Source organism: Equus przewalskii, chromosome 1 (assembly GCF_037783145.1).
Source record: "Equus przewalskii isolate Varuska chromosome 1, EquPr2, whole genome shotgun sequence".
In the NCBI taxonomy this organism is placed as follows: Eukaryota; Metazoa; Chordata; class Mammalia; order Perissodactyla; family Equidae; genus Equus; species Equus przewalskii.
Genome location: NC_091831.1, coordinates 31,476,110 through 31,498,811, shown reverse-complemented (window position 1 = coordinate 31,498,811; position 22,702 = coordinate 31,476,110). Strand labels below are relative to the sequence as shown.

Below are 22,702 nucleotides of genomic sequence, written 5' to 3'. Positions count from 1 at the left end.
CCCAGGTCACACAGCTGGTTGATGATAGTGCAAAGCTGAGAACAAGGTCTTCTGACGCAGTGTTCACTCTGACACCATAGGGATGGTGTCCAGATGGAAGTTGCCTGAGGCTGCAGGGCAGCTAGAGTCGCACACATCTGTGGGCCAAGAGAGGATGTCACCAGGCTGTGGCGACAATGGCCTCAGTCTCTGGGTGGTGGCTTGAGGGTCCCCTCTGGGCGGTGCTGGGGTGGGACTCTAGGTAGCTTTCACGTTTGTAGTTACTGCTCCTAAGGGGCCGCTGGGCCTGGCCTGAGCTGTGGGGCAGGCGAGATTTGCTGCCTCTGCTCAGACCCGGGTGCGTATGGGTTCTCACAGTGGAGGCTGTCCTTTCACATGTGAGCAGGCTCATTCTATTCTGTTTGCAACGTTATTATTAGTAGTAGCAATAACTAAATAATAGTAGTTTATATTTATTTATTTAGCACTTCCTCGCCTCAGACTACTGAATTTGCCATTTGGTCCTCACAACAATATTCTAGGGTGTGGACTGTTCTTCCCATTTTATGTATGAGGAGACTGAGGCTCATGGAAGTTAAGTAGCTTGCCCAAAGTTACACAGCTAGGAAATGGCAGAGCTTGGCTTTGAATCTAGGCAGGCTCACTGCACACTGTGGGGAAGACAGTAGATCCAGCTTCAGACACCCCTCAGCAGCTTGAGGTCCTCAGCCATCCTAGGGTTGGAATTTGGCAGAGTCCCCGGGAAGGATCTGGAGCTGTGCCTGGACTCCAGGGGAGGGCTGGTACCTCCAAGCCCAGGACATCATGGGAGTGTGGGTGGGCTGTGCTCCCCATGGGCTGTGGGGCCCACAGAGCCAGCGTGGTGAAGGGCGGTCCCGGAGAAGCAGGGCTAGGCTTTCCTCTGCTGGCTCAGTTACGGGGGAACTCTCTCTGGGTCCTGTCGCAGCCATGTCCCTGCATCCCCCTTGCCAGCCAAGGACAGGCCTCATCAGGCCCAGGGAACAGAGGAGCCTGCAGGCAGCTCTGGGCTGCCCCTCTCCCCTCACTGCCGCCAGACTCCGCACCTGGCTTCCTGCAGCCAAAGGCAGGGGGGTGTGAAAACCACAGGGTTTACAGGAGCTCGCGGTGCCTCCGAGCGGTGGAATCGTGCACTGCACCCCGGAATCAAAGCGGCCTGGGCCAGAGCTACTCAGCTGCTGGGAAACTTCCCCACGACCCTAAAACCACCAGCCACTCACACCTGCAAGGACTCTTATGTGGCTTCTAGAGGCGTGAGGCAGAGATGGAGTCCTGTTGGTGGTGGCTCTTTCTCCCTGCAGCCAGCCCCTGGGGTGCTGCCTTTCTCCTAGGGGCTCTCGGCAGCCTGGGAAACCCCACCTCCCTTCTCCACAGCTCCAGAAGGACTTACAGCGAGGTGGGTCCCTGGCAGGAGGCACCCACACCTGGTTTTGGCTTTACTATTCACCAAGGATGAAGGCAATGCAACTACCACTCCAAGTCAGACTTGACTTGGAGCTCAGGCTTTAGGACAGGGGCACGTGGTGGACTCCCACAGCCTCAGTCTCCCCAGCTGTAAGCAGGGACACTAACACTTTACAGCATGTTTAGACCAGTGCTTCTCCTCCTTGGCTGCAATCAATGCCACCTGAGGAGCAAGAAAGGCCACCGATGTCTGGTCCTATCCTCAGAGATTCTTTTTCTTTTAAACCTATTATTTTTTCTTTTAAGATTGGCTCTCGAGCTAACAACTGTTGCCAATCTTTTTTTTTTCTGCTTTTTCTCCCCAAATCCCCCCTGTACATAGTTGTATATTTTAGTTGTGGGTCCTTCTAATTGTGGCATGTGGGATGCCACCCCAGCATGGCCTGATGAGCAGTGCCATGTCGGTGCCCAGGATTCGAACCAGCGAAACTCTGGGCCGCCAAAGGAGAGCGCGCAGACTTAACCACTCAGGCACGGGGCTAGCCCCCCCAGAGATTCTGATTTCATTGCTCTGGCGTGCAGCCTGGGCATCAGGATTTTTGAAAATTCCTCTGGAGGTTCTAGTGTGAAGTCAGGGTTGAGAATCCCCGGTTTTGATAGTACCTGAGACCTCAGGAAAAATGTTTATTGGCTCCAAGAAAGCAGCCAGGTACAAAACGAGTACAAACTCTACAATTCCACTTAAATTCTAATACAGGCAAAACTAATTTACGGTGATAGAAGTCAGGACAGCGGCTGCCCTGGGATGGGGGGTGGAGGATGGAAAGGGGTCTGGGGGACTTCTGGGTGTGAGCAGAGCGCTGGTTACATGGGTGTGCTCACTTTGTGAGAATTCGTTGAGTTGTACACTTAAGATTTGCATATTTTTCTATATGTACGATATATTTCAATAAAACTTGCCAAAAAGGTTTATTGGCTCTAAAATTGGAAAAGAAAGCACAGAACTGAAATTAATGTTTTAATTACATAGCTACAAAACATAACATTATGTCAACCAGTCAAAGAGAGTTCAATTGAACTCGTGTGTGCGTGTGTGTGTGTAATTTAGTGTGGGTTGTGGATATATACAAAAATGTTTGATATGACGAGGGGTGGGGCCTCCAAAAGAGAAGGTCCCGGGTACCTAAGAAAATCTTAAAACAGACCAGGTTTATACCAGGAGCTCTTAACCTTGACCCACCGCCCCCGCACTTATCTGCAAAATGATGTACTTTTATCTGGGGATGAGAATCCACAGCTTTCAGCAGATTCTCAAGGGGGTATGTGACCCCCCAAAAGGTTGAGAACAGCTGGTTTTGAGGCGTCAGTAAGAAACTGGCTGTGAATGTGCCTGGCATGAAATAGGTGTTTGGTAATGTCAGTTTCTTTCTTTCCTCTCAGAGTCCAGCCTTTCGAGATTTCCACATGACCCTCCTCAGGCGACTTTGGGAGCATTTATTCTCCTAGCAGCGCCCAGGGCAGACGGTACCGAGCTCACAGCTCTTCTAAGAGGCCATTTAAAGGGTCTGTCATTTCAGCATCTGCTGGATGGCAGGACTTAGTGTGCAGCATCCTGGAGCAGCCCCGGGAAGTGCGGTTTCAAATCAGGGATGATGGAGGAGGTGGAAGAGCATGAAGGGGTCTGAGGGCTGCTCCAGTCTGCAGACCCCTGTAATTCACTTTACTATCCTGAGTCTCAGTTTTGTCATTTGCAAAATGAGAGCATTATGAGAATGCATCTTTGTAAATGATAATCTGTTTCTCCAATGCAAGATATTGTTATTGCTGACGTTACACTCAGACCTCATTATACGGTGGCCTCATGATTCAGATTTATAGCACGGTTTCAGATTCTTGCCTAGAATAAACAGATATTTATCCAAGGGTTCACTGATTCCCTAATATATGCCAGGAACATTCATATACATTATTATTCCATTTAGTTCTCTAACACTCTGGTGGATGGTTATATTTGAATTCTTGTTTTTTAGATGAAGAAACTGATGTTCCAGGGGATTAGGTGGCTTGACAAGCACCACAGCTAGTAAGTGTCAGAGCAAAGACTTGAACCCAAGTGTCCGATGCCAAATCCTGCTCTCGTTCTGTCCTTGTGTCACGGTCAGATGAAAGACTCCATTCTACCTGGATCGACTCATAAAGACAGATTCCAGACCCAGAGAGGAGCACGTGGGCAAATGCAGACGGAGAAAAATTAGCTTTGCAGGGGCATGAAGGGGCTAGTTATTTTGGAGTAATTCAAGTTATCGATGTCTGTAATGGAAAAGTGATTGGGGACCAGCTACCACCTGAGAGCAGTGTAGAGCAAGACCCCGGAAGGGGAAAATGTTACACGTGGCTCACAAGACCTCATGCACGGGATGGCCTTCTTCCCTCTGTCCCAGTTCCTCGGTGAACTCTGGGGGGCTAGGGATCTTGTCTTCATTTCCACCACTTCCCTCCCCTGTCCCAAGTGCCTGTCACAGTGTTTGGCCCTCAGCAGGGGAACAGGAAATGCAGCCCATCACAGGCAGGCAGGAAGAGACAGCAATATACAGATGGGAAATCCTCAGGCCCCTGGGCAACTTGCCGCTGAGATGCAGTTTAGACAGCCGTAGACAGGTAAGCGGTTCCTGAAAAGCTCAAAGGGCAGAGGCAGTGACCCCAGGCCATACCCCGCCCTGGGCGGTGGCTTTCAGTAACGCTGCTCTGGCTGTGATCCTGTGGCTCTGCTCATGATCTCTATCTGTCCTGGGAGGGGAGGGAAGGAAGCATCCATCCCAATCCCACTCAGGCCCTGCCCAATGCTCTCTGAACACCATTATTTTCAGGGTAAATCCTTGTGAGGCTGAGCACTTTGCCTGGAAAGTCTGGGACTGGGGCCCTAGAGAGTGAAGTACTATGGGTAGATGGATGGATGGATGGATAAGTGGATGGATGCAGAGAAGATGGGCACAGGGAGATGACTGATGGATCAGAGGTGAGCGAGAGGGCTGCTGGCTTGAGATGGATGCTTGCAGACCCTGGAGAGGCAGGTGAATGGATGGGTACCAATCGGCCCTGTACTCTGCAGTGCAGATCTAAATACAGGGCCAGTGCTCCTCAAAGGGAAGATGCTGTGCAACGTGGTCCCCAAATGAACTCCGCATTTGTAACTCTGAGTGATGGATGTGTCTTGTTGGGAAGAATTCTTATGGGTCGAACATGGTCCCAGTTAATGACTTATGGATTGTTGTAAAATCAGGCACTGCTAGAAGTGAAACCAGGAGGTTAAAGGGCCTGGAACAGATTTTATACCAATGCCAGCGTTTTATCAATCTGGGCACCGTACTGAGCACCTTACATACTTTATCTCCATGAAGCCTCACACAGCTCTATGAGGTGGCTATGCCTCTGTTTTGTGGATGAAGAAACTGAGGCTCAGAGAGGTGAAACAGCTTGTTGAGGTCATTTACAGAATGCATAGGTGGAGTGTCCATCTGATCCCAGAGTCTCAGAGTGAAGAGAAAATTTTAAGGATAGATGGAAAGAAGGAAGGAAGGAAAGAAGGAAGGAGGGAGGGCCATAGCATTTTTGGACCAGCTCTCTAAGAAAGGATGTGGCACTTTGGGACACAGGACACAGTCTGCACTGGGGTGGGGCTTTGAAACCTCCCAGTTTCCTTCTCCCTCTTTCCTCTCTGCATCTGCCTTCAAGGCCTGTACATCTTGAGCCCAGGGATCTGAAAGTGCAGAGAAGGTATACGTGGGGTTTACCTTCCTCCCTTCGGCCTAAGCTTGTCCCTCTGCCACGGTCTCCATGAACAGGCGGGGAACTTGGGTGAGGTTTTCTCCTTCCTCAGGCGCTCTGCACCCAGCTCTGGGGTGGAAGGAGGAGAGTCAGCCCTTAGGTCTTTTCGGCTGGGGGCGGTGGTACATTAAATGATTCTGGAGGATGAATCCTTCATGGCTGCTCTGGGGCTGGGTGTGAAGGAGGAGAGTTACCTTTACAGGAATTATTCAGGGCCCCAGACGCTCCTTCTGGCAGGCAGGCAGGGGTCCTGAGGTTCTGGGCAGGGACTTCCTGGGAAGGGGTGACACAGATTCTCCTTCTGTCCCCACCCTCATCCCCTATGCTCCCGACCCACCGCAGCCTCCCTTCCCCCAGCTGAGCAGGGCCCTCTCTGCCCCTGCTCCCTCCGCGCGGCTCTTTCATCCCGGCTGTGCTCCATGGTGCAAGCGTGCTTCGTTGTTACCTCGCTGGGTGCTCAGCCCCACTCTGTCTCTGTGTCAGCAAAATGGAAAGAACGAGCACTGACCCCTGGAGTTTTGAAATTGTTGATACAGTTGTGCTTCTGAAATCCTTTGAGCTTTCTGGAGAAGGAGGCTGGGATGCACTGGGGCTGAGTTCTTAGCACGGTGGTCTTTGAGCAGCAGGCAGAGTGAGCAAGGAGGAGCCCCAAGCAGGAGTCAGATTCCTGGCTAGGCTGTGGTCCTCGGTAAAGTCACTTCTCCTTTTTGGGCCTCAGTTTCCACATCTGAAAAGGATGGGGCAGGACTAGATGACTTCTCAGGTGTCTCCGGATTTATGATCTAGGATTCTGTGAGGGTGGAATCTCCCGGCCAGTTCACTAGTTCCCTGTGACCCCTGCTCTGTGCAGCCCAGTCAATGCCACACCCTCCCTACTCGGTTTACCTTATTCTATGATTATTCTCTCTGGGAATGCCACTGCATGAGACATAAGCTAAATGCATCAGCGCAGTCCAGGCTCTGAGAAGGTTCGCTCTGCTCCCTATGGCCATTTTCAGTCTTGAGGTCTCTTTCCTGCAAAGCTGTCAGCTCCCTGTGGGCGGCCAGTGTCCTCCACATCTCCCATGCACCCAGGTGACCAGGTGGGCCACAGCAGGGTGTGCTGGGAGGCACATGAATAGACCCAGGCTCTATCCTGAACTTTGCTACTTAATAATATTAACAACATTTCTAATTTATCAGGAGCTTACTATGTGCCAGGCACCATGTCAAGTGTTACATCATCTTGTTTGATACAACACCTCTGTGAGGTAGCCATTATCCCCATTTTACAGATGAGAGAACTGAGGCTCAAGGACAGCTCACCGGCTTTAAGTCTTTGCTCAAATGTCTCTTCCTCAGTGAGGCCCACCCTGAGCCACCCTGTTTAAAATGGCCTTCTGCCTCTATCCCGGCACTCCGGATTTTCCTTGATGCTGCCCTGACTCTCCCATAGCACTTATCACCTTCTAACATACTATACAGTCATGTGTCGCCTAACAATGGGGACATGTTATGAGAAACCCGTTGTTAGGCCATTTCATCGTTGTGCGAACATCATAGAGTGACTTACACAGACCTGGATGGAATAGCCTACTACACACCTAGGCTATATGGCATTAATCCTATGGGACCACTGTCCTCTATGTGGTCCTTTGTTGACTGAAACATCGCTATGCATCACGTGACTGTGTACTTTACTTATCATGTTGCTTAGTGCCTGCCATCCATCACCAGAGCAGGTATCTTTGCCGGTGTCATTCACAGAAGCATATCCCAAGCCACTAGAACAACGCCCAGCTCATAGTAGGTGTTCAATTAATGTATGCTGAGTGCCTACTGGTGGAGTGATTTGCCCAGGTGTCAGTTACCTGGAGACCGCACAGCACCAGGCTTCAGAACACAGGCTTTGGAGCCAGACACTTGTGGGTTTGAAGCACAGCTTTTGCTACTCAACTAGCTGTGTGACCTTGGGCAACTCATTCTTTCAATTTCTTTGGTGACAAAATAGACTAATAACATTTATTTCACAGGATGGGCAGAGATTAATGGAGACACATATGTAAAGTTCTCGGCACATGGTAGGCATTGCATAAATGTTAGCTCCTTTTCCTAAGGAGGGTTTTTTTCTCTTCTTGCTTCTCTCTTTTCTCTGATGGCCGACCCTTTGACCACTTCGCTGTTCAACAGTGATTCCTTAAGAGGACAAACCACTCTAAGTGAGGGTTTGCATTATCTGTGGAGGTAAACAGCCCATGCTCTCTTGCCCTCCTTCTAGGATGCACTAAGGAGACGCAAAATCAGCCCCTCACAGGATGTGGCTGGGGTGGGGCCCACACCAAAGGAGAGAGATGATGGCTGACCCAGGGAGGGAGAGAAGGGGAGGGACTCGGATTGCCTCATGGGCTGAGAGGCTGGGTGAGGGTAGCATTCTGGAACCTGCTTGAAAAACCCAGCTGGCTCCCTGAGAAAATGAAGCGTTCATCCTCCTGTCTCCACGCGGCTCTGGAGAGATGACCAACAGCCCTGTTCGGCGGCTGGAGTGGAATTCCTGCTTGGGCCGCAGTCCAGTGGCACTGGTCAGGCTGTGATGCCCAGACCCTGGGAGGGGGCCATAGCAGCCAGAGTGACACATAACAGAACTCCTGGCCCTCAGAATGGCACCTCCCCAGAGCAGGGCTGGCAACTGAGTAGATGCTTGAAGAGGCCACGTGGGTGATTCACAATTCTGCGTCCATGAAGACCAGCCAAGCTGGCCCGGTGAGGGAACTCAACCAGGTATTGCCGTCTCTTCTTGCAACTTGAACGTCGGTGATTGTGTGGAGACTGTCTCAGATCCCAGGCCCTCCAGGGACTTCATCTCTTCCTTCCCAACCCATCCCTTGACCCTGGGCAGCATGAGAGATTGTGGCTTTTGTGTAACCAGTTAGCCACCCCGAATGGAGAAGGAAAGGAGGGCAGTTAGAGCACAGGCTGGGGGCCAGACTGCCCTGATCAAATCCTGCCTATGTCTGCCCCAGCTGTGTGACCCCGGACAAACCACTTAGCTTCTCTGTAAAACTGGGATAATTAGAGCACTGTCCTCTTGGGACTGTTGCGAGGATTACACAAGTTAATTCTTGTAAAGCGTTGAGATCCAACCCAGACACGCCGAGCTCACTAAACGTAAGCTGCTATCGTCATTTTAAGGGGTACGTTCCTGGGAAAAGCAGTATTCTTGGGCAGAATAAAAATGGTATTATTATTATTATTATTTGGCTTTTCTCGAAAAATGGCAAGTTGTGGCAATGCTGGCCCGTCTTCCCGCTCTACTGGAGTGAGTCTCGCTGCCCCGTTCAGATGGGGCACAGCTCCTCCGTTTGCATAATCCCTTCTAGGCCCATTCCATTATTTGTCAGCCCCCTTAGGCAGCTGCTTTTTCTGTTACAAACTCAAGTTCAGCATAAGCCAACAAAGATGCCAGGAGCTTGAGTGGGGCTAGGGAGACAAAGAAAAGACTGAATGGCTGCGCTCAGAAGCTGAAGGCAAGCATTTGGCCTCCGCAGGCCTCCAAAGAAGGGGAATTAGAAGAAAGAGGGGATGGGAATCCTGAGCCTGCCCAGCTCGGGTATGGCTGTGCCCACCCACCTGTGGCTGGTCCAGCACAGACCAGTAAGAGCGCTTGGCTGAGCCCCTTGGCCCAGAAAGCCTGGACTCCTGGCCCACTGGGGAAGCCTTTATCTGGGGGCAGGGAATGTTGAGTTGGTTCCTCCGTATCTTTCAGCTTCGTATTTCCTCCAGCACAAACACCTTGGGGGCAGGGGACTTGACCCCCTCATTGGAGGGACTTTGTCACATTCTTCATGGGAGGGACCCAGTGCTTGACACACAGGAGATTCTCAATGAGTGCTTGCTGAATAAATATATGAATGAATGCAGAGAGCTTGCTTCTGGTATAGCAATCCAAGAATTTAGCTAGACTTTCTAGAAAGACCCTCTAAGTCCCATTCCCATCCCATGCACTGGGCTCCTCCATCTGGCTGGAGGAGGAAGTGTGGGGACAGCAGCCATGTCCCCTTCACTTACCATTGTATGTCCAGAGCCTAGCTCAGAACCTGGCACACAGTAGGTGCTCAACCAATATCTTGAATATGTTGAATGAATGAGTGACTCGAATGGGAATCCTCCTCACCCTGAAGTTGGGATACTCATCTTCACATCCTTCATATCTCACCCTGAGTTGGGATACTGTAGTTGTGCTCATGGCAGCTTGGGGGATTCTGAACTCCTCTTTGGAACTCATGTAGCACCACCCACAAAGCAGGGAAAATGACACAAATACACCGTTATAAGAAACTCGATGTGCAAGGCTCATGGTTATCACTTATGAGGCATCCTCTGAAGTTTGCTGTCACCCCAAATCTCATGTCCTTGGCAGGCTGTCTCGCTGCCTTATTTCTTGTGTCATGTGAGCAGCCAGTCAGTGGACACTGTTATCTTGTTATTTACCATAGCATTGGGAACGACCACCTTTGTGTGTTTTGGGTTTTACTTATCTCACTATCTCAGATCCATTTGTTCATTTCTAAAACAGAAGTATCTTCCAGAATGACTATGGGGAATAGTGTGAACAGTGACAGTGCTGTCTGTTACTCCTCTGACAAGACGATGTTGGGGAGAGGGCTCCAGCCTTGGCTCAGGCACCAGCCGGCTCTGTGACCTTGGGCAGATCACTTCATCTCTCTGAGCCTCATCTCTGGGGCCCTTGCAGATCTTTAATTCTATGTCAACACACAGGAGTGGGCTTCCCAGAAGTGGAGTCATTTTTAAGTTGGTGGATGGTTTTCTGTGAAATTGTAGCTGTTTTTATTTTAAAACTTTTCATTTAAGCTCCTGTTCCAAGTATAAAAACAGCACCAGCAAAGAGGAATTCATATTTTGTGATTTATTGGGAGTATTATTATTATATCAGAAAATGGTAGGGTTTTTTTGTTAAATATGCTTTTAAAAGGCTTGCTGCCTTCTTAAGTGTGATTTTGTTATATCTCGGGGAGACGATTTTTCCCCATGAAGAATAGATCTGTGATTTATAACAAACCTTCACTACCGAGGCTGGCTGGGAGAGTATTCTGTCATTCTCAGAGGGTGCTCTGGCCGTAGGGGCTTCCAGGTTTCCAGGCATATTGCCGAGGAGACTAAGTTGGAAAGCTCTTTCTAGAAATCAGGGTAATGTGAGAGTAGCCATGCCTATGTCCAGCCACACACTGAGGGGTCTTAGAATGGAAAGGGCCCTTAGGGATATACCACCCAACTCTCCTTTCGTTTGGATTAGGGAAATTGAGGCCCAGAGTGCAGCAATGACTTCCCCCAGGGAAAAGGCCCTTAGTACTCCCTCCACATCTGCCCCTTGCTCATCCCACATTCCTCGCCTGGTCCCCACCCCAGTGCCCTAAATGTGAGCATTGGTGTGCATACCCAAACCACTGCTCAGCCCCTTTCTCTGTCTCATGATTTGCTTTCCAAGTGCCACATGACGGAAGGGCTGCTGCTCATTCAGCATTCTAACCAGCATCTACTTGCCCCAAACACACTTTTTTTTTTCCACCAGCTAGGCACTAATATCCAGCAGAGAGTTTATTGGCATAATTTCTCCAGAAAGAGGCTGGAAGACTTAGCAAGTTCAAACTTTAACATTTTTATCAAGAGTCCCACAGGGCCACCCTTTTCCCCTCCCCTCATCACCACCAACGCCGATAAGGCTTTCTCTACCACAGGAAGTCAGGGCGCACAGAGTGGAAACAGCACAGGCCAAACCAGCAGGCACATGATACATTATCCAATCAACGGAGCAAGCAGCCACCTGGGAGCCATCTTTGTTAAGGGCAAAATAAGCCGCTCATGACACTGGAGGATACAGAAAAGACAGGACTATCTTGATTCTTCTGAAGGAGTGAGGGAGGCTGGGTGGGGTGGGGGGAGACTTTCCTTTTCTGTTTTCTCAGAAAACATGCAAAGAAAGGCTTCACAAACAGCTAAGGTGACATAAATATCAGTATCTCCCAAACTTCCCTGTTCAAAGATGGCCACCCTGCTGTCCATTCAGAGGCAGCGTGGCAGGATCTACTGGGTGTGGAGAGAGACAGGCAGCAGGAGAGATTTAGTTTTCCACAAAGGTTGTTAGTTTTGTTTTTTTTTCCTTTATTGATGGGATTTAAAGTGCATATAACTGAAGGCAAAGTCCAAGACTTAGAGAAAGATAGGAGGCCCGAGAGAGAGGCTCAGAGATTCTAAAGGCGGCAGAAGGATACCCACCTAAAAAGGCCACTTGAGCTGCAAAAAGGATGGGGTGGAGAGATAGAGAATGGGAAAAAGAGAAAGGAGGTGGGGGTGGGGTGGGGGTGGGGGTAAGCATTTGGGGGGAAGAAGACAAATATCAGTTCAGAAATTCAGACAAAGATGAGTAGTAGGAGCTAGTTTACATCCCAGGTAGGAAAAGATGGGCTGATCTCAAGGTATGAACATTAGTTTTAGGAAATGTGAGAAGGGGAGAAATAAGAAGAGCAATGGCTTCCAGCCAGGACACAGCACCCCAGGGGCCCTTCAGATGGTGGCAGTTGTGGTCGGGCTTCTCTAAGCCTCTGTTATGGTCTTCCTTGGAGACCCAATGGGGACACAAGGAGACTCCATCCAGCCAGGAGAAGACAGAGTTTGGGGACCTTGATCTGGGGCCTCCCCAGTGGAGGGCAACTGTCCTTTGCTACTGGACTGTGGCCGGGGCCTCACTCACCCACACAGGCTGTGCCATCCTCGTTGGGCTCATAGCCCCGACTGCATCTCTTGTTGGTCCGGCACCTGTAGCTTCCATATGTGTTGACACACACGGGCTTGTCTCGAGGGCACACAAATGGGAACTGGATGCATTCGTTTGTGTCTGAAAGTTGAGGGGAGCCACTCACTGGGGAGGTGTGGGGAAGGGGGTCCTAGCCCAGGCTCTGCTGCCGCCCCGCCACTCTGCGACCTTGGGCATGTCCCTTCTTCTCTCTGGGCCTCAACTTCCTCACTTCAGTTCCTTTGGCTGGCTCCTCCTGTACTTCACCTCTGCATGTTGGGGGTGCTCAGACGTGGTCCTGGGTCTTCTATCTATCATCCTTTCTCTAGGTGGCCCCTTCATACGTGGATGACTCTAGACTTATCTCCAGCCGCGACCTCTCTCCGGGGCTCCAGACTCATGAATCTGTCTAAATGTATCTCAAACTCAGTAGGTCCAAAACGGAACTCTAGATACCCCCAGCTCTCAAACCTCTTCCACCTCCTGTTCCCATCTTCCCTAACTCAATCAACGCCACCATCGTCCACTCAGCTACTCAAGCATAAATTGGAGTGATCTCCGATTCTTCCTTTTTCCTCACCCCTGAAAGCAATTTAACAACCGGTCCTGTCAGTTCTGCTCCACAGTACCCCTCTCGTCTGTCCACCTCCTTCTCCCTCCTCTGCCACAGCCTCTTCCAAGCCAGCACCAACTCTTGCCTGGATTTCTGCAGCTGCCTCCTGACTGGCCTCCTGGCTTATGCTCTTCCCTCCAATCTAATCTACAATGTAGCAGCCAGAGTGATCTTTTGAAAATGTGAATCACATCATGCCACTCCTGCTTAACTGAAAAAGGCCCTAAGGACAAAATCCAGACACCTTGTGGGGGCCTCAAGACCCTCCTTGACTGGCGTCTAGCTCCTCCATCCTCTCCAGGCACCTCGGCCTCCTTCCTGTTCCTTTCACACACCAAGCCTTTTTTTCTGCCTCATGGTCTTTGCTCCTGCCCTTCCCTCTGCTGGGAAAGCTCTTTCCTCAGCTGTTTCTGTGGCCAGACCCTTCTCGTTCTTCAGGTCTCACCTCAAAGGTCCTCTCCCTGCCCACCCCATCTAGAACAGTCTCCAGAGAGCACCTTACTTAAAGGGTTCTTAACTCACCTCATCTAGCTGGGTGACGTGTTATGGTCTGTCTCCCCAACTAGAATGAACGCCCCTCCAGAGCAGGCTCTTGGCCTGCATCCCCAGCACCCGCGTGGGGCCTGGTGTGTGGGAGGCACATAAATGTCTGCTGGATGACGACAAGGAAGAGGCGGCTGGACTGGCCATCTCATAGGGTCCTTCCAGTACACAGGAAGACACTGGAATTTCTGTGTAGATGCACGGTCTATTTAGAGTGGCCAGGGTGGGGACAGGGAGAGTGGAGGGCACAAATTTCCTCCTCAAGCCATCCTTGGAACCATACCCTCCACTTTCTCACTTGTTGTCCTTTGCCCATGCAGCACCCTCCAGTGAAACACTTTCTCCCCTTTTATTGCCTGGCAAATTCCTCTACATCCCTCACGTCTCAGCTTAGACCTTGCTTTCTCTGGGGTGCCTTCCTGGACCCCTCTAGACTGGTCTAGGGCTTCAGTTTTATGCTCCCACAGCCCCGGCCCCTCCCCACTGCAGCCCTGCTCACACTGTGTGGTCATTGCAGTTTGCTTGTGTGCCCCTCCTATTGGCTCTAAGCTCTATGAGGGCAGGACTGTGTCTGTCTTGTTTACTCTTGTATCTCAGTAGCAAACCCATCCCCCTGGGGCTGATGGGCAGCTGCAGAGTGGTCTTGGGAAGAATGCTGCCTGAGGGTCTGAAGGCAGGAGTCGTCCTTGACCTGAGCCCTCATTGCTGGTCATTGGGATGGAAGACATTGGGTCGAGGGCCTTCTGGATGCTGAGCCTCTAGGCTGCCCCTCTCCCACTCCTGGCTCTTAGGGGACTCTCAGAAGGTCACTGGCCCTCACAGAGCTGCCTTCCTGGCAGCACTGCAGCACCCTGCCCCCAAGTCCTGCACACAGCCTCAATTTCCCTTCTGTGCAGTGACCACCGTGCACCCCCTGGTTTGCTCCAGTGCCCCCTGGCAATGCCCACTCTTGCCTGCCAACACCCCTGCTTGCTGCTTCACTGGCTGGTCAAGCTGAAGCCGCCAGCTCCCCATGGAAGATGAGTGTCCACGCCAGCCAGCAGAGCCCCCAGTAGCCAGGCCACCCTGCGAGAACTGTCCAGGCGACTGTGTGCCTCCCTCTCTCTGTGTTCATGGCAGGGAAGCACTGCCAATGCCCAGGACCGCAGCGATGCAGCCTGCTGCTTGCTAACATTACTCCCACCTTGGTGAGTCACATGGCAGTTGTCTTGGCATCTGCAACCCCAGGGACAAACAACACATTCCCCTCCCCACCTTTCCACCCCTTGTCTGCAACCTGAGCCTTGCCAGAGCCCAGGCTGACATTCCCCAGAGAGATTCTGGCCTCTGCCCTGTCCCCTGGTGCCTGCAGGCAACTCACCCATGCAATGGCCATTTTCCTGCTGGGAGAATCCTTGGCCGCACTGCAAGGTGGGCAGAAGCAGAGACACTAGTGAGTTGAGAAGATTCCATCTCAGGTCCCCTCCTAGTCACACTGCAAAGCAGCTGTCACCCTGACCCCAGAATGAGGCATGCTCTTAGCTCTGGGCCTATGGGGAGGCCCTCTCCCTGCCAGGACCCCTTCCTCTGCACTGAGAATAGGAGACTGGGGGGCCAAGAACAGATTCAGTTCAAACTCCTGCTCATTCCCCTCATGCGGGATCCACGCGCCTGAGCTGGGACACCTAACAGAACCTGTCCCTCCTGTGACATTGGCTGAGATGGAGGCTGGGTCTCAGTCAAGGCAAAGTGCAATGAGGGCTGGAGGTGCTTTCCAAGGTGTCTGCTCACTCCCTCACCCGCTTCTCTGAGAGCCTTCCCCACTCACAGGGGTGGCGCCTGCAGGCCGGGCTACAGCCCTCCTCCCTGGGCAGGGCCGACTGGATGAGGGGTGGACATCTCAGCAGGAGGAGGGAATCAAAGGCTATGCAGCTGGAATTTGAACTAATTGAAGCTGACACCGGGAATTGGCAGTCTGGTCATGCCAGGCCGTGGGGGCTTTGCTGTGCCTACAAGGAGGTCTCGGAGACAGCGGCCTGGTGGCAGGGCGGAGGCACTGGAAACATAACCCTTGATACGAGACAGAAAATGTCAACTGTCCATTCTGGCGAATGAGGGAGGGCTGGTGGGATTAATGGAAGGGCAATGTCTTCCCTCCAAAGCCAATGCACTAATTACAAAGGTCCTTGAGCTCCTGGGGCTGAGGCCACCGAGCTGCACAGTTCCTACTCGTCCTGAGCTTCCCTTGGATTCTGTGAGCTCCCCTGGAAGCCTCCTTGTAAGTCCCCTCTTCTGTGTGAGTTGAAGCGGGTTCCCGTTATTTGCAACCAAGTGATCCCCATCAGAGTTAGAACCCAGAGCTGCTCCTCAACAAGCCCCTGGAGACCCTGCCCCGCCCTCAGAAGCAGCGGAGGGCCTTGTCAGAGACTTTGAAAGAGGGAGGGACACAGGAGACCTGGGGTCAATTCTCAACTCTGCTCACAACTGGCTGTGCAGCCCTAGTGGCTTCTTTCTCTCTTGGTCTCGGTTTTCCTCCTCTGCAGAATGGGTGCAAAAGTACTTGCCCTGCCAATACCCCAGGATTTCTGTGAGGAGCAGAAGAGATGTGGGGGTGATACTGTTGTGCAGACTACAGATGGAGGGATCATTATGAAGCCCGCCCTTTGCTGGGAAGATGTCCATCGTCCTAGAAGTGTAATCCACAGACTCCTGGGAATCCCGCTTCAGCCCACAGGGTTGTGGGTGGGGCCTGCTTTTCTGACTATGAGGCCCACACGCCTTTCTCACCTCCAGTGGGGCTGGGTCCTGAAGTCTGTCCTCATCCCGGGGGTAGGGGATCTCCAGCACCGAGTTCATCTCCTCACTGGCTACGCTCCGGCTCGCCATCTTGCCATCTGGCCATGTTACCTCCACGCTGCTGGCCTCATCCTTTCCTGTGGGACGGAAGGCGAAAGGGTCAGCAGCAGAGGAGAGCATGGGGTGGGGGGATTCTCAGCAAAAGTATCATCATTCATTGAATAAAGAATATGGATTGAGCACTGTCCCAAGCGCTAGGAAAATAGAGAACACGGCAGAGGAGGTCCTGCTCCTTTAGAGCGACGCTGTCCGATAGAACTGTCTGCACTGATGGCAATGCTCTATATCTATTCTGTCCGATATGGGAGCCACCAGCTACAAGGGCTGTCGAGCATGTGCAATGGGACTAGTGTGAAAAGGAACTGAATTTTAAATTCTATTTGATTTTAATTAATTTACATTTAAATAGCCACACCCGGCTAGTGGCTAGCATGTTGGACAGCGCAGCTCTAGAACTTGCATTCTAGTGGAGACGCCAGTCAGCATGAGGCTGATTTGGGGAGATGGAAAGGCCTGGTGGTATTCAGGTTGACGTGGGAGACCTGGCTTCAGAGCTTGGCTGGACCACTTACCTGGTGTGTTGGAAAAAACATGGCGGGGGGTGGGTGTCCAGGGCACGTGCAGATGAATCCCAGCTCCGCGGCTGGCTTGCTGTGTAATCTTGGGCATGCCACTATTTATACTTATATTTTATTTATTTATATTATTTACTTATAGCCTGCTAGGGGCCAGGCTCTCTTTCGTCACTGGGAATGTCCCTGTTCTCAGGGAGCTTCCACTCTTGTGGAGCTGGACAGGCAAACAGATGAATAAATAGATAATGTCAGATATTGACAAGCTCTGCACAGAAAACAAAAACAGGGCAGTGGGATAAAGAAGAGCCGGGGGTTGGCTGGGGGCCTTTTCTAGCCAGGGCGGTCAGGGACAGCCTCTTGGGGAGAAGGTGCTGGAGCTGAGCTCTAAATAAAAGCTGAGGTGATAAAGAAGCAGAAGGTGGAGGGCACAGGAGAAAGACCACTCGACAAGGCCGAGATGTTTACAAAAACTGATGGGGAAGCTCAGAGAATATTCACGTGAATCCAACTACACACATCCTTAAAGCAACGCGTAACACCACCAGCAGAAGGCAGGTTGGAAAGGTTTGTCAGATGTTTGGGGATTGTCAAAGCCACCTGCTCCCCGTGTAGGTAACAGGCCGTCACTGCGGCAAGGTCAGGCTAATGGAGACGGATTGGGGTGAGGAGGAGGTGAGGGGGCCTCACCTGCAAGGAGAGGCCGTTCTCCTGGTCAGTCACCCGGGAAGGAGGGCAGTGCTTGGCCCTGCTCGGCGGGTAGGAGAGAGGGTGCAGCCCCTCGCTACCACCCACCAGGGGTGACCAGACATGGGCCCACAGCGCTAGGGGGTCCACAGATCCATACACTCCCCAAGCATCACTTGTGGGCTGAATAAATAATACGTCACCCACATGTATGTGCTACTTTCCCCTTAATGTATATAGATATTGTTAGAAAACCAGTGAAACTGAAAAGGGCTGTTTAATTTATGGCAGCTTTTGGTCATTACTGTCCATCAGTGGAGTTTAGAATGATAGCTACTATGGGGGAGGGGGCAGTCTGTAAGCATTTTCATGTACAAAAGGGTTTCCCATATTTTAGAAAAGTGTTGGAAGCCACGTCCAGACTTTGAGAGGGGTCTGTGTGTAGAGTGCTCCGTGTAGAGGCCCACTCTGGGGTGGCGGCTAAGACAGCTTGGCATAGACAGACCCAGCTGCATCTACCTCCGCAAGCCCCAGGATGCCAGTGTGGGGATTCTTGAGGAAGCAGCCACTTTCAAGCCTTATCATCCAGCTTTCTGACCCTCCCAGTGTTTGATTCCCTTTTGCTCCTCGTGCCACTGGCCCCTGCTGCCCCCCATACCTTGGGTCTCCAGAGAAGTCTCATTGGAATGTTCCAGCCTCGCTGCTGTGTTGCTCTGTGCTGTGAGTTAATGAGGGCAGGGAGCAGCTCACACCCCAGAGGTGTCAAAGGTGAGCAGCCCTTGCCTCTGCGGGCACAGCAGGGCAGCAGCACCAGGGAGTGGCTCCCGGAGCAGAGACTCCCACACGCATTCAGCTTCTCTTCCCACAAGGACTACCCTTTCAGGTCTGGCCTTCCTCGTCCTAGGGCTTGCTTCATGAATCCAGAAAACACTTCTCATAAACCCCTGTTCCCCCACACCTGTCTTCCACAATAACTCCTTTGGAGAAGGGAGGTGGAAATGGGATTGGAGATGTCAACTGCAGACCCTTTTCTGTTTTGAAGTAATCTCCTGAGGCTCAAGAGATTTGGTATTTTTAGGGTGTACAGTGCCCAAATTAAGTGGCATAGGTAAACAGCAAACATTTTACCATTAAAAAAAAAAGAGACAAAGAAAAGCAAATGTTTCTCACCTAAGCCAACAGAACAGCTACATGAATACATTTTCCAGCCTGACTGAAGCGCCACAAATAACTCTTAAGAATCGCCGAATATTCATAGACAATTGCAAATTTACATCTTGTATTTGCATCGCATGGTTCTGAGTCCTGTTTCCTCCCTTCCTGCAGACCCAGAGAGGGGCGGGGGCTATAGGAAGCCATGGAGAGCACGTCTCAGCAGGACGCCCTCCTCTGCCACTGATTATTTTGCTGACTTGGGCATCCTCTCGGGGCCTCCATTTCCTCATCTATAAGATGGGGGTGTGACCTAGAATTCTAGCACTCCTGGGAAGGACCGTCCTTCTTCCTTGGAACGCGAGCCCTGCCTTGGCTGACTGTCACCCTTAGCATCCCCATCCCCATCATCTCTTTGGCGTGAGGGACACCCTGCAGTCCCAAAGGGCTTTCACTTGTGGCAATAATACTAGAGAACATGTACCCCAAACCACACCAGCTGACTCTCGGTGTCAGTGCAGTGGATCCTCACGGCAGCTCCATGAAGAAGGTACTAGTGTCATCATTTCCATTTTACAACTGAGGGGGCTGAGACTTGGCAGGTGAAGGGAATTGCCCATCATTACCCAGCCTGATCCCAAAGCCCACGTCTGCTATACCCTGGTTCTACTGCCCACCCCACCCCACGGGCCAAGCCTGGTGCAGGCATCAAGGATTTAGCAGGAAGGAGACAGCCCAGACACCATCCTGCAGCAGCTGAGTCCCGTGGGGGCAATGAACATAGTGCTTATGTCATAATAAACGGGGAAAGTGCAGCCACAGCACTGGTACCACTTGCTGAGACAGGTGGCTGTTGAAAGTCATTCATTTGGGTATTGCAGGAGGAGTAAGAGTTGGTGAGGCAAAGAACGGAAGGAAGGAGCATTCCAGGCAGAGGGCACAGCACGGGCAAAGGTACAGAAGTACGAAAAGGGCCTGTGTGTTTGAAGATCTGGAGAAGTTCAAAGTGGGGAAGTAGACTGACTGTGAGAATGTGCATTAGGAGGGGTGGGTGGGAGAGGAGACGGGGGAGGGACTAGCGAGCCTTTGCAGGTATGGTCGGCTTGAATCTTCCCGACTACTCTGTAAGGTGGGTGTCCCCACTCTCCAAACGTAGACATTGAGGTTTGGCAAGGTGAAGTGACTTGCAGGTCTCTGAGCTAGGACTGGAACCCAGGCTCCTGTCCCCAGGCCTGGCCACTCCCTCTGCCCCAGACATCTCAAGTCTTCACATAGCCGCACAAGCAAGGGGCCTGCACGAGCAAGGGGGCCCAGCTCCCAGACACTGCCCACGGGGAGCCTTTAAGCTCATCTGTGCATCAGGGAGCAGGGTCTCCGGGCAGAGGAGGCCCCACCACCCAGCACAGCCATGAGGTCAAGAGCACGAGGCAGTCGCCTCCGGCAGCTTTTAAAGGACAAAGGCAAAGGAGGCATAGAGAATTGCGCTTTTCAGAAGAATTACAAGAAAAACAGATGGTGGGAATACAGTTGGTGGAATATTTTTGCACTTTAATCAAGCAATTTTTATGTGGGCCACTGAATTTTCCTTCCCTAAATGGGCACCAGCCAGCTTGCAGGCAGCTCTGAGTCACCTGCAAAAAATTCACTGAAATGAAGGCTGTGTGTGTCTGTGTGTCCGTGTTGGGGGAAAATGGTGGGGTGCTGGCCAAGCGACTGAGCCCCCAAGTGGGGGCTAATGGGGTCAAGTAGATTATTGGGACTTGTTTTTATTTTCTGGATTTGGTTGAGCTGCCTCAGCCCTTTGCCAGCTAGGAGATGGAGAGCCAGGGTGTGGGACATGCAGGGGTAGGTTCAGAGTAACTGGGGTGCAGCAGGCACTCAACAAGGGCTGGGAGCAGAGACACTTATTTACGAGCCTGGAGGGCTGCCTGCACCAGGAAGAGCAAGGCAAGGGGCCGCCCAACAAGGCCTGGGGCTCCAGTGAACCGGAGTGGGTGGGGTGGGGGCTGATGTCCCCAGAAGGGACGGACTCTACGGGATGAAGCTGAGCACACTCTGCGCAACAGAATGGGCCCTCTGGGAACCCAGTGGAGAATGACACATCTGGTGAGGTACCTGAGTTTTTATTGTGTGGTGCGATGCAGCCCAGACCCTTGGGAGGCGGGGAGAACACGTGAGGGTCTAGAAGCTGGGTCTCTAACCACAGCTCCCTGCCGACCCGGCAAGGCCTGCAGCGTGGCGTGTTCTCCAGCCAGTGGACGATGCTGCGGGGAAAGGAAGTGCCAAGGAGGCTGTCTGCTGGGAGGCACAGTGTGTGCCCCACACACACACACACACACACACACACACACACACACACGTTGCATGCTCTCCACACCCTGCTGCAAAGGCAGGAGGAGGCAGGGGTGACTCATGGGGAGAAGAAGGGAGCAGGGTCAGCTGGGGTGAGCAGGAGCATTGTGAGTGCTGGCGGGGGGCCTCCTGCAGCCCTCTCCCGTTCAGTGACCTCCGCCTTCCAGGACAGCCTCGGGCTCCACATCTACTTCTCAGTCCTTGGATGTCAAGGCAGGCCTTTCTTGCATTTGTGTTCTGGAAATGCCCTTCTCACCCTCGACACCACATAATAAACTGCTTGGGACGGGAAACCATCGAACTGGCCGTCCATCGGGGACCGGCTAAATAAATTACGAACGCCGCCACACAACAAAATACTGCGCAGCACTAGAGGAAAACGAGGCAGATAGGGGCAGACTCGGAATGATGTCCCGGATACATTGTTAAGAGAAAAGAAAAGCAAGTTTGGAAATAATAGGAAGAGTATAATCCTCTTTGTTAAAAAAAATCCCAAGGAGATTAATCCATAAGTGTGCTCCTATGTATATTGTGTGTATTAAAAGCATATCAGAAAGCCTGAAACTGGGGTCAGGCCACCCGACCACTCTGTCCCCTCCCCTCCACATTCCTCATCTCCTGACTTGATTCTGCGTTTTCTTTTTTCACAGCACTTAACATCTGCTAACACTTTATATGTAATATAAAAGTTATGATGTTTATTCAGTGTTGTTTGTTTCTCCTCCTTCCGCTGGAATGGAAGGTCGCCCAGGGCCAGGATCTTGGTCTAGTCAGTGTGTGGCACACAGCAGGTGCTCAGTAAATAAATGCTGACTCAATGAATCAGACGGTCCTGGGGGAGGATGAAGGGATAAACGTTGGCTTTTTCTTAATATTCCAAACACAGTGGTGAGATTATGGGTTATTTTTACTTTCCTTTTTATGATATTATATTTTCTAATTTTCCTATAATCTATATGCATCATTCTTACAATCAGAAAAAAAAATAAAGGCTTCTAAGAACAGGGGCAAGCACCGCCCTCCCTGTAGTGTCCTGGGGCGGGGACCCTGCCCCTGCGGGGGGATCCAGGGCTCCTCCACAGCCCTGCCCTCGCTCAGCAAAGCCTGGCTTTGGCTTTCCCAGCTCTGCAGACCCCAGTCTTTTCTCCCTGGCCCCCCACCAGGCTCTGGGTGCCCCCGACGGTTTGGCCCTGGCCTCCTTTTCTAGGTTCCACTCCCACCAGAACATTCTCGTTCTACGGACACACTGAATACTCTCACCTCTGGGCCTTGGTTCAGGCCAGCCCAGCCCCTGGAATGCTCTCCTCAGCCCCCATCCATGCCTCCTAAATTCCTACCATCCCTCTAGACCTAGTGCTAAGCTAGACCCACTTCCTTGGGAAATCTGCCCTATAGCTGACTTCTGCTCTGGTCCTCTCAGCCCCTGGGCCAGTGTGACATGCAAATCTGCCTTGCACAAGGGCTCCTGTGTCCTGCGCCTCCTTCACTGGACTGAGCCTGGAGGGCAGGGAGCATTTCTCCTCTGGCTCCTCTGTCTCTTTCCCACGTCTCTCTGCATCTCTTCATCTCCCCCAGCCCTTGCCTCTGTCTGTTTCCCCACTATTCTCCCTCTTTTCTCAATCCTTCCTTCCATCTGGCCTTCCCAATTGGCTCCCTCTCTTCCTGCCCCACTGCTGGCCCTTCCATCAATCAGGAAGGTCTGTGCTATGCTAGATCCAGGAAGGAGATCCTCCCAGATGCGGATGTGGGGACCTCAGAGCTGCAGGGATGGAGCCCGCCTGCCCCTCACTGTGTCCCAGGCTGCTGGCCCTGCTGCCTGCTGAGCCAGTCCGGGAGTCTCACGGCCTGGCCCAAGGCTGACCCCTATGGGCCGGTCCCCCGAGAGCAGCCTTCCATCAGCGCCTTTCTGGGTGG

At 52.0% G+C, this 22,702-nt stretch overlaps 1 protein-coding gene across 4 annotated transcripts in view; it reads right to left on the bottom strand.

Moving 5' to 3' along the window:
• Positions 1–2,366: 2,366 nt before the first annotated feature.
• Positions 2,367–22,702, bottom strand: part of CRTAC1 (cartilage acidic protein 1) — a 144,807-nt gene continuing 124,471 nt past the window's right edge. The window contains exons 12-16 of one of the 4 annotated variants that reach the window (XM_008526570.2): positions 15,957–16,102; positions 14,551–14,593; positions 11,993–12,136; positions 11,518–11,535; positions 10,877–11,109 (exon numbers count right to left, since the gene is read on the bottom strand). In XM_008526570.2, coding sequence (XP_008524792.1) covers positions 11,102–11,109; positions 11,518–11,535; positions 11,993–12,136; positions 14,551–14,593; positions 15,957–16,102 — 359 coding nt within the window. In that variant the 3' untranslated portion in view covers positions 10,877–11,101. Of the gene's footprint in view, positions 5,975–10,824; positions 11,110–11,361; positions 11,536–11,992; positions 12,137–14,550; positions 14,594–15,956; positions 16,103–22,702 lie in introns of those variants that run through there. The other 3 variants (XM_070609064.1, XM_008526571.2, XM_008526569.2) reach the window with 3 other exon arrangements.